The sequence below is a fragment of the Alligator sinensis genome, unplaced genomic scaffold, assembly GCF_000455745.1.
Source record: "Alligator sinensis unplaced genomic scaffold, ASM45574v1 scaffold939_1, whole genome shotgun sequence".
Taxonomy (NCBI): domain Eukaryota; kingdom Metazoa; phylum Chordata; order Crocodylia; family Alligatoridae; genus Alligator; species Alligator sinensis.
In genome coordinates, this window is record NW_005841995.1 from 211,840 (window position 1) to 224,120 (window position 12,281).

The 12,281-nt window shown below is 41.3% G+C and overlaps 1 protein-coding gene across 1 annotated transcript in view; it reads right to left on the bottom strand.

Moving 5' to 3' along the window:
- Positions 1–6: 6 nt before the first annotated feature.
- LOC102378205 (N(4)-(Beta-N-acetylglucosaminyl)-L-asparaginase-like) overlaps positions 7–12,281 on the bottom strand; it is a 34,892-nt gene continuing 22,617 nt past the window's right edge. Inside the window, 6 exon segments of the mRNA XM_025201457.1 lie at positions 7–1,611; positions 2,801–2,873; positions 2,875–2,903; positions 6,577–6,644; positions 7,249–7,330; positions 10,412–10,423. Of these exon segments, the coding sequence (XP_025057242.1) occupies positions 1,510–1,611; positions 2,801–2,873; positions 2,875–2,903; positions 6,577–6,644; positions 7,249–7,330; positions 10,412–10,423 (366 nt within the window). The 3' untranslated portion in view covers positions 7–1,509.

The following is a 12,281-nucleotide window of genomic DNA, read 5'->3' on the forward strand; positions in this document are numbered from 1 at the left end:
GAATGCAACAAGTAAACCATTAATTCAATTTTAGTCAATTAGTCACTTTAAAATCTCATTTGATTGTGTTTTATAATATCCACTATATTTGTGAAAGTGAATATAAATATAAATCCTTTAGTAGGGTTTGACACTGGTGCAGAATAAGGAATTAAACTGTAAATTGAGTTGTTTATGGGTTTTTATTCCATTTTGCTTCTTTTTTATTTCATGTGAACATGCAATTTCCCCCACCCCCCCCCTTTTTTTTTTTAAGTGTGCATTAAGCTGTGTTTTGGTATGGCCATATTCTTATATACACAGAAAAGGACTAAAACAAGCAACACTCAACTCCATTTTCCATCAAAAGGCAGCAGCAAGAATAATTAAAACCCAATTCTGCCATCTGTATTTACTGGGATTACTAGTTGGGTGTATCTACATGTGCGCTTTTACTATGAAGCTGCCTAGCTCCACAGTAAAGCATTACTTTCTGCATGTGTGCCCGTACTGGGGGGCAGTAAATCAATTAACTCCACTGTAGGAAAGTATCATCTAAGATGAGTACTATCCTGCAGTGTAGTAGTTACATGTGCCAAAAATGCACATGGAAACGTTGACCAAAACTGGCTGGGGCCATGAAAGTACTACAATGTGGTGACTGCCTGCTGGCTAACCTTGCACTGTAGCACCCTCGGGCATTTATACACATACATTTTTGTGCTGAGATGTGCCGGAGATCTGGCATGTTGGAGCACACTTGATTAATCAACTCTACCCTGCATGTGAGTTGATGCACGCTGCGCTGCATCAAGTGTTTATAAGCAGCAAAATGCACGTCAGCATGCAGAAAGTGGCAGCAGTGCATACTGCCACCATTTTCTCAGCCTGACACATATTTTGCTGCTTTTAAAAGTGCCTGGCGCTGCAGCACAAGTATGTATACAAATGCCCCTTGTGCCCTGGTCAGCCTCTCTGCAGCATGTTGAGCTATGGCAGAGCAATCCCGAGCTGGCAGACTGACCCCCCACAGGTCCTCTGCCATCCAGGGGCTGCTGTGTCCCAGGTGCACATGTAAAATGCTGTGTCCAGGAGCAATAAACTGTGGTGCAAACTGTGCTAGAGTTTATTGCTATGTGCTAATTGCACATGTAGATGCACCCACTGAGTAAAATACTACTCAGCACAAGAAAAAATGATAGACTTGGGCTCCAAGTTAACAGTCAGTCAGAAAACTGAAAAGTAATTAGTAGCCCAATAAGTAATAAGATGCAAGGCAGACACTGCTTACTTGTGGCATGATGTAGGACTAAAATATCCCAGCTAAGATTTTTTTTTTTTTTTTTAAAGATGCACAAAGTTAAGCTCCATATCTAATATCCATGGTTTATCAGTCAGGTTTTCAGGAGTACTGAGCAGATCCCTGTAGGTCTTGGTGGGATCTTGTACTGCTTACCATAGCAAAGACAAAGAAGGGGTTCACAATCTGCCCTATATGACATAGACAAATTTTCTTGTAGTGTATTTTTTTCACAGCTTGCAGGGTTGTTGCATTAATTCCTCTATGGAATCCTGTCCTTGACACCAGACGCAGTATGGAAATGGCATTGATGAAGCAGCTCCAGCTTCTCCCTGGAACAAAAAACAAAAGGGCCAACAAATATAGAATTTCAGGAGTTATAAATTCATCACTAATAAATTAAGAACTACGTACATTTCTCAGGCTATTATGATAAAAAAATAATTAGAATGCTGTTCAAGATAGCATACTGAAATTATTTGTTCTTTTAGCTTTTAAAATCTATTTAAAGATCTGGTAATGCACAGTTAATGAACTATTTATGTTCATTAACTATTAAGATTCTTTTTATATCATATAAAAAGGTCATATTTTGGAAATGAGAGCACTTTAAAATATAATTCAACACAATATTTCACAATGTAAAATCTGTTCCAAGGACTGTTTTATGCCAGATAAAAAACTTTAAATATTAGATTTCAATACAGTCACACCAATAGATGTCTATAACAAGTACATTTCCATGTGGGGAAGGGACAAAAAGCCACTAAAGCTTAATACTGGTTACATGAGACATTCCTTGTAGAAAACAAATCTACACACACACACACACACACACCACCCCCATACCAAGGCTCATTTTGCCATTTGATGTCCATCTCAAGCTTTTATGAAGATGAAACATACCACTATTATTTAGACAGTATGCCCCTTGGGACCAAGGAGTGCATCTTTCTCATCTCTAAGTTGAACTGCATTGTGTGTGTGCAAACAAATGTATCTTTTAAAAAGGGTATTTTAGAGAAGCACTCTATATTCTTTTGCCTAATTCCCTACATCTTGAAAACTATTATGATCTTATGAATACTTGTGGGTACCAGGAAAACTAGGGCAGACCTATAATGTAAAAGCTGCAAGTGATGCCTCTTCATTCTCTCTTCCTCTTCTTGGTCACTGAAAGTAATATGGCAGTGATTAGTGTGCCTGATCAAAAAGGCTATGCAAGAGTGAACTGCAATTATACCAGGCTTATTTTAGCCCTAGCTTGGAGCCTTTGAAATGCCAGTTTTGGCCCAGTGGTTGCCTGTGAACCCAAGGAACTGGACTCAGTGGCCTGGAAGGCCCCATCTAGTTCTATGTTCCTAATAGAACTGTTAAATCAGGGCAGAATTGACCTACTTATTTCTGCTATATTGCCCATATTCCAGAGGACTTGGAGAGAGCAGTAAATTAAGGCACAATGGTGCAATAGCTTTGTAAAGGGAAGTGTTCCAGGATATGCGATAATACAATCAGCTGTACCTTCATATTCACTGCAATTATGCCAAGTTCAAACATATTTTCCTTTCCTGCTTTCTGGAGTTTATCGTCAAGCAGTCTGACATGCATCCATTGGAGACAAACCCTGAAAGAAAAACAGTAGTAAGACATTTATATTTCTGTTATATACTTTAACCAAAGTAACTTCAACTACTAACCCCAGACCCACATGATGTTAGACAGCTAATTATGATTATGACTGATTAGAGAGAGAAGCCAGAGGATATGAAATGTTGCACTTTGCCCCTTACTGTATTTAAGCACATATGAATAATCACTAGGTACTTTAGACTCCTTCCTATAACTAGACACAATGCTGAATATTTGAGATAGCACATAACCTTTGTGTCTGATTCTAGCAGTTCCCTGTGCCCATGCCAGTCCTTGCTGGTTTCAGTGGGGCTCCACCCAAGGAGAGCTCATGGCAGTCAGGTTCTTAATTCTGAATGTCCTTTTAACAACTTGATTAGATGCAATTATTTAAATAGCTTTGGTTTTGCAGGGGGGGTGGGGAAGGGAGGAAGGGGTATCAGTAAGAGTATTAATAAAATAAAAAGTTTCCATTGGAATTAGAATAGCCAATGCACTAATATCAAGAGAAAAGTAATTAATATACAATGAAAATATGAGAGGCACTTTGACTGACATGATCACAGGTCGCTAAAATTAAAATGAAAGTGTTTCTTCAAATAACAACACTTGTAATGACAAGGTAACAGCTTACAGGAATGGGGGTAAATATGAGGAATTTCCAGGGTAGCGTAGAACAGAAACTGTCCAAGCTAGATATCAGAATTACTCTGTTTCACTTTTATTGCAGATACTGCAGCTAGGACAGCCAAGATCATCCTATACTGAAATCCCAGGGGGGCAGAGGAATTTTCAGGATAGGACTCCAAGGACATTTATACACATACATTTTTGTGTTGGGAGGCGTTGGGAGATCCTGAAATCGAGTCTGAAATCGAGATCCTGAAATCTTACACGTGCTGCACTGTGTCGCATGCAGTTGTATTAAGTGTCGAAATGCATGTCAGCGCACAGAAAATGGCGGCGGTGTGCTTTTGAACTAAAACACCTTTGATGCGTTTTAGTTCAAAAGCGCACCACTGCCATTTTTTCAGCGCTGATGTGAATTTTGCAACTTATACAACTGCATGTGACACAGCACCGAGTGCTTTTAAAAGTGCCCGGCACTGCGGTGCAGGCATGTGCACAAATATCCTAAAGTGTCTAATGAAGAGAACATATTCTGAATGGCATGGGATGGATCAAAAATGGCATTGTTGCAGGACTGGGAAAGAAAAGAAAGGATGCTTTACCACTCTACAGTACATGAAACTGTGCTTTTTAATTCGAACTGGATAAACATTGAGGCTAGGGGCAGAAATTACACATAAACTAGTATAAATGACTGGAAATCAGTTCAAACCTGTAACACAACAGAAATTCAGTACACAAACTGCTTTCAAAATGGCCAAAACCAGTTTAAGATAAACCTGGACAGATGTAGCATTAGGGTGCAGACAGAAGTACAGCTCCTTGCTGTAACTGAGAACGCTTTGCAGGATGTGTTCTGAGTTACAGCAATCCCTCCGACCAAACAGAAGTTCACTGGAGGTTCCAGGGGGAATGGGGAATGTAGCTGTTAGCTGCCAGCCTGCAGCCGGTTTCCCTTACCAATGGCCCTTCCTCCCTGCCCGTCAATACTGTTTTCAGAATGGAAGGGGGAAAATGGAGCAGAAGGAGCTCATGCTAGGGGTTCTCCAGACAGTGCTGGAGGGTGGGGTAGGTGTATTAGAGCCCCTTCACCCCACTTTGCTGGGGGGGTGAGGGGGGTGGCTCCAATACACTCGTCCCACCCTACTGCAGGGGATGAAAAAGCTCCAGACTGAACTCCTTCCACACCCTTTCCCCACTTCTGTTCAGTCTGGCAGGCAAACACAACTTACAGAACATTTTGAAATATCTTCATCTGAACCCACATGCAATGAGGGTTCAGATTTTCACCCAACTGGCCATTTTTGAAGTGGTCTGCAGCTGTGCACTTATGTTTGGTTGCAGCTATAGACTGCTTTCTGTGGCCAGATTGGGCAAAAATTGTCACTTCTGTCTGCACCCTCAAATGTAACTGATTTCAAGTAAATTTATTGAACTTCTGTCCCAGATCTCTTCCAGATTTAGATCAACTCTCAGTCCCCCAGCCCAGGATGCTTCGCATCTCCCCTGCACTCCTTCTTGCAGGGTAGGCGGGCTAGCTTTGGCACAAACTGTCTGCTCCAGCACAGCAGGCTTGGTCTGGTGCCCCTGACCCCAATTCTGGCCTGGGCCACTGCAGGCATGTGGCTACATTTCCGGAATCAAAAGAGAATGTCTGTTCACTTGTTTATCAGTTCAATCTATGCAGCTTAAACTAACCTGCGAAGATTGAACTGATTCAGCCTTCAGCTTTTTGACTGTCTGTACTCAGCCTGAGGGGTCTAACTCATTTTCAGTGAAGTGGAGGTAGGGCGATGATGTGGTTCAGACATTTCACTGTGGCTCCAGAAGTATGAGTTGGAGCCCCACACTGAACTCAAACAAATGCTATTCCTCACTGACCTAACTAAATGGGCAGCTGGATTTTTGGGCTGAGGGCTCACAGGCAGCCAGACGCGATGCCGGTCACCTCACTCTTGTGTGCTGTTGGCTACAGAAACTGGTGTGCCTTAACCATGTCAGTTCAGTGGGCTACTAGGTTCTGGTATCTGCTTGACCTGACTTGATTCATTTTTAAACAGGGGTTCTTTCTGGACAACTGAAGTGAAATGGCACAGATTTCTGATTTCAAAACAAACTGTCATTTTTTTATTTTGTAGGTCAAAAATCACCGAATAGAAAGGTAAGAGCCCAAGCAAATACAAAGGGAATGTGTGAGGTGGTGGTGGGGTCAGGCATTTGTGCCCACAGGCTGAGCTGGTCCCGCATTGTCTTAGGGAGTCATGGTCTCATGCTGCATGAGACTTAAGTGCCTGACAAATGCTGGACTGAAGAGGCCACATCCTCTCTCTGCTTCAACAGGCAAAGAACACACTGCCATTTTTACAAATCGTAATGAAGTTCAACCCTTGCTAGGAGCTTTGTTGAATATAAACAACAAAGCTCCTAGCAAGCCTCCAGGGATATTAGTCACATGGTAGCCCTCCAACAATACAGGACAAGATCTTGCCCTAAATAAAAAAATGTAAACCAGCTGAAGTACTTAAAGGCCTGAGATAAGCAACTGATAAGAGATAGTAACTGTACATGTCAGTCTGCACTGGGAGGAAAGGGACTTTTAAAAACTGTAGTTTTGTTTGAGTCAGTAAGAACCAAAAAAAGTACTCCTATTTTCTAGGAATTTGAGACGGTAGTTATTGTAAGTGAAAAGATTTTGTATTCTATCAGTAAGCTCTGGTAATTTTATGCCGTATCTGCACTAATATAAACATACATATCTGTTACGTATTTTAATGCAGTATATTACCAAGTTACAAATGAACTGAGACAATTTATATCAGCTGAGGATCCGGCTACAGTGTTCTGAGTTCTTTTATCTTACATAATCTCTTTTGGTTTTAGTTTCCTGTACCAAGAGACAATAGTAAAATTAACAAGGGCTGATTACTGTTTGTTCACTAGACTTTTTAAATACCACAGTGACAAATATGTATTGTAGATTTGGCCATGTAGTCAGGACACAAAGATATCTGCCTTGATTTTAAGCCACACAAAATTACCTGTTTCATTAGCAGAACTACATGAAAGCATGGACAGAAACACATGATCTGGTCTCCATCTCCTGTAGCTGGCAGGAAAAGAAGAAGAGACAATTGTGAATGACATACTTTGTATGCAAGTGGATGATGCTTACTTGCACTGTTTTACTGAGGGTAACATCCTCAGATTGCACATAGAACCAGCTAACGGAAGTTTTTGCAGCTGTGCTATGGTGTGGTCATTGGGAACAAAATACATCCTACACAACCGCTTCTTCTGCAACCCTCTCCCTCTTTTTCTGACCTACAGGCTGAAGATGAGGCAACAGCCTATCTATACTACAGTAGAGATGGGGGGGAAGAAGCAGTAAAATGGCAACCTTATTTTACATGATTGTCTTCCTCCACTAAAAGTGTATAAAAGAGGGCAGGGGTAAGAGGGCAGGCACTTAAGAAAGCATAGGAGGAATCTAGTTTTACTGTATGTCTGTGTTGTTTACAATTCAGTCTGTATAACTAGAACACTTCAAAGCAAAAAATGGCAAAATAAACATACTTTTTTATTATAGAGAGGATTTTTTGAGTAAGTGAAGAATACTCTGACAATGCACAAATGGCTATCACTGGGAGCCTAACAACTCTTCTGCTTTCTCAGCCCAAAACCAAAAGAGGAAGCCAAATGCTACTGCTTACATGCAAAGGACTGCCAAGTTCCCATTACTATCAAGATCCAGTGGCGTTTGGAAAGGAAATGACTGACTGCTGAAAGGCATAACTAGCAGGTGCAGATGGCATTAGAACAAGTTTTTCAATGACTAATCTGCTACAGTCACAACACAGAAAGTACAAATAGTTTTAAGGACAATCATTCAGGTCCTGCCAGCTTTACTGCAGGTCCTGGAAGGACTTAGTTCCAGTCTGGCGTGCAGTGTCTCTTAACTTAAATGAGGTGTCAAATGAATTCAGTGACATACAGAAGGACTGTACAATATACATGTCCCATATATAAATATATGCTAAAGCATCAAGGGAATTCAAGTGAGAAAGGTGATAATATATTGCCTGTAAATCTAAAAATTCTTTAACACAGCCAGAGCTTTCATAGAAAAGCATCTGTTTGCCCTAAAGCATGACACAATCTGTACAAAGTTTCACAATAGTAGGCTAACGCAAAAGTGGTAAGGAAGTTGGAAAAGGAAGTGCTAAGTGTTCAGGAGATTCTATCCAGTGCAATATTAAGCCAGTCATTTGCCCTATGGTTTGCTGTTGTGGTGTCAAAAGAATCTTCAACCGATTTACAGAGAAACCCAGAGCACTAAAAGTGTTCTTAAAGAATGCAGTCTGGGATGCCAGCACCTTGAACATGTCAAATGAAGACCATGATGGCTATGGATATTGTCCACGCTCTGAACCTCTGTATGGATTTGGTGCCTACCTGAAGACTGCTTGCCAAAACTAAACATCACTTTTCATTCATTTAGCCGCTCAAATCACACCCCTCTGTATCTAAAATACTGAGGAAAATGAAACCCACTGTTATATGCCACTAAAACACAGTGGCATACATGTAGAATAAGAACAAATGGTACCTCGATATCTGAAATATGTTGCTACCCAGCCTGATGAACTAAGGTGGAACAGCAGGAAGAAGATTTCCAGTAGCAAAAGAGTTCAACCAGGCCTTCTCTCCTTCAGGGTCCAGTAAGAAAGGTTAAAAATCAAATTAAATCTATCTGCCCTATTCCTCCCTTCAATAATCTCACCTCCATAAACTGCAGCATGGCAGAATGATTTCTACTTTTGCACAGCTTTTTATTTTCAAATATCCTAGAAAGACATTAAGTTGACATACTAGTCAGTCATTTTTGAGATCTGGATAATCTAAGCTTGGTAAAACAGCATTGTGGGATTCATGTTTATTTCCTCAATAATTTTGCTATACAGTGCATTTATTTTACAAGACAAAAAATGGTCCTTCTAGTTTCCTGCCCTGGCTTTTCATCCCTGGCTCTAAAAGTCAAGCTAAGTATTTCTATTGGATTCTGATAACACCCTACAAGAGTTGCTGCAGAAATCCATTCACACTAGCCCTCTAGAAGAGTGAGGTTACCATTTTGTGGAATAAGACCAGGAAATGAAACTAATTGTACAGAAAGCATTGTCATATGCAAAGGGTTAACAGACTAAGGCAGAGGGAAAAAAAAAAAAGACTCCCTAATCCCTCAGTTTTATTTATCTAAGATATTTACTTGTAGAAACAACAAGCAAAGTCTTCCAGAGAAAAATGTGATTTTTTTAAGCTGATATCATCCTTTAATATTTTCAGAACAATACAGTGAATTTTCTGTACACTTTATGCCTCTGGTGATGCGATTATATTTTCAGTATGGAGCTATGATTAAACTCTCTTCTGTACTATCTTTTCCCTTCCTGCACAGTAATATGGTACCCAAGAAAGATCTTTATCAGACTGACCCAAAGCAACTGTTAAAACCACATTCCATAAATGCTCTTCTCTTTTCCACCCACTATGCATGTACCCACACCTGCTACAAGGGTCACAAAGAAGTGACCTCTCTCTGCTGTCCTTCTCTCGGCATTATGGTTAAGGTGATTCCTATCATTTACTGCAACTAAAAAAAAAGGGCATATGGAACCACACACCCTTCAGGATTCACAGGACACGGGCTGTGTGAGCAAGACAATTAACCAGGCTCTGGAAATGGAAATATGAGCTTTTGTTTTTTTCTGATATATAAAAGACCAGAAACATATTCACATGTTTTTCTCAACTTTTTTTTTTTTTAACACTGAAAATTTAGGTACTTTTTGGCCTTTCAAGCAATCTTATAATCTAGAAGAATGTGATGAAAGAAAGGTAGTGACATTACATGCAGCCAAAGAGGTGACCTTTTGAGGGGAGAAGGTATGGTAATAAAAACGTTTGCAACTCCTTTGCTTTCATTAATATTTTTAATATTAAGCTTTTACATTTTAGTTTTAAAAAAATTATACTTATTTTAATATTTTGCTTCGCCACCTAATGTTTTGTGAAGACTCTATTATGTGTTCTCTTTAGTTAAGGTGTGGCAACTAAGGATATATATAATCTGAGATCCCAGGTTTTGATGGGGGACAATTTCAAAGATGATATTCCTGATATTTCCAAGGTAAAAAAATAAGTGGGAGCCTACCCCTCTCCTGCCAAGTTTTTCCAAAAAAACCCTTATAGCCCTTCTTCGCACATCATCAAGTAACAAAAGGGCAAAGACTACTACTTTTAAATAATTTTCAGGTCAAGATTAAAATCAGTTTTTAATATTTTGCAAGCATAGACTTTCCTTAGATATATTCCTTGTACTTCAGATTTTAAAAATAGTCAGTTTTCCTGAAGAACAAAGTTTTCAAAAAAATCAGCAAGAAGGACCTTTACACGACACTCATACTAGGAGACTGTTCTAGTTTGCATATACCAGCAGTTAGGCTGGAATAACTTTATTTTCTGACGCATGCAAAGGTGGTCTAGTTAAAGCCTAGGGAAGGCCAACACTTTACCTCAGCATGTTCTACACTAAACTTTCAGACAGATTTAATCATCTCGTATAAATTACCACATTCTAACATGTTTATATCCCAATTTAGAAAAGGGCACTAAGAATACTAAGGCAATCAAAGCCTTGACAACTGCTGAGGCAGAATAATAGAGTTCTGATGTAATCAGAAGCAAATTTGGCAAATATGTAGATAAGAGGTATAGAAATAATTCTGGCTCAGATTATATGCTTATTAAAAATTATTTAGATGTATGTTTATGTGGATTATTTGCATATATTTTATTTTGTTTTCCAATACATACCTGCTGCAGCTCCTACCTAGAAAAAAAAATTATATTACTTGGGAGACCATCTGGAATGTATAACAGCAGCAACACTAGCTGAACAGAATGTTTAAAAACATATTACAGGAAGATTTATACCCATACTTGGAATTCTTGCTAAATACACTTTCATCATATAGTTATAAATAACCATGTTTTAAAGAGAATCAGAATAGTACAACATTATGACCTCATCCCCAACTCTGCACTCTACAAAAGTCTTAAGGCCCACAAAGTGAAAGCAGAAGGGAACAGTGTTTCTTTCACATACCTCTCCTTTGCTAACATATACACACAAATTAAAATGACTTTGCTAGGGAACCATCTCATTACCCTTTGGTCTAAATATCCTGCTGGATGGTCTCCTTTCCCTGTTCCTTGTTTCACCTTCTGTTGAGCTGTTCTAGGACGCAAAAAACTAAGACTAGAAATAGACATTGCCAAATGAAGTGAATCAGCTGTGCCAGGATGGATCAGCTGTGCTGGGACCCATTTAATTGGGCAAAGTGAATGTTGCTTATTGTCCTGCAGCATCAATGCGCAGGACAACAGGCAAATTGTTCTCCTGGGACTTGAGAAGCCTGCTTACACGCATCCTGGGAATCACCATGCAGGATCAGGCCACTCAAGCCCTGGGAGAGCCTGCCTGGCTTTCACCACTTACCCAAATGCATCCTGGAGATCCTAGGGGTGCATCCGGGTAAGCAGGGAAAGCTGGACAGGCGCTCCCATGGCCTGAGGTGCCCAATCCTGCTCGGGAATTTCAGCAGTGCCCAGGATTGGGCCCCTCAAGCCCCTGCCCAGAGCAACTAGAGAGCTTGGGCAGCTCCTGGCTACCCGTGCTATTCCTCTATAAAACAAAAAGACATCTGCCACAATAAAGTGGCAGAAATTATAACTACCTTCCATCACAGCCACAAATTTGGGCATTTGTAGCTCAACAAAAGTTATAAATGCCTATTTGCTTTCACTCTCCTCCACCACAATTTTTTTTATGGCAGCACAAAGGCAAGGAAAGGCATGGTCTGATTCCACCCTAAGGGTGCGTCCACACATGCAGGCACACGCGCTTGTAGCAGCTCAAACAGCAGCAGCACAAATTTGTGCCGGAGATTTGTGCCTCAGCACACATGCCTGAACATGCACTTTGGTATGGGGCAACTTGTGCCACTTGGGGCAAACTGACCCTGCCCAGCTCCTCCCAGATCTTGCGCCAGGGGGAGCCAAAGGCTGGGGCCAGCACCTGTGCTGGCCCCAGCAGTATAAAAAGGTGCCCTGGTGAGCAGATCAGGGCTACTTGCCATCAGGAGCTTCTGAAGCCCAGCCAGTTGGTATCTGGGGACACTAGCTCCTTGGGCCAGCTGAACAGCTGAAGCAGCCCTAACCTAGAGTGGCCCCTACACTCTCTACCCACTGCAGCAGTCTGGCCACAGGGGCTGCTACCTGGCTGTGACTTGCTGTGGCAGCATCTTCCCTCTTGGACCTGCAGCCCCAGGGCTACATGCCTGTCAAACCCAGGTGGGTTCTGTATGACTGCCTGGGCTGTGGTATGGACACTGCAGCAGAGCTGCCTGCATCTCTGGGCTAGCTGCCAGTGGGCTGTGGCTGCAGAGCTGGTCTTCATGCAGCACTGCTGTCATGTCTTCTGGTGTCTCCGCCCTGCCATCTGGGCAGCTATCAGCCAGAAGATGTGCTTATTTGCAGTGGCCCACTTTGAACTGTTGAAGCATGTCCTCCTGGCCCCAAATGGCCATGAGATCAACCACCTTGTCTGCCCTCCAGTTGGGTCACTGGTGCTGGCCCTGAGCAGGGTTCTCAGCCTGGGTCTTGCCACTTGCCTCACCAGCAG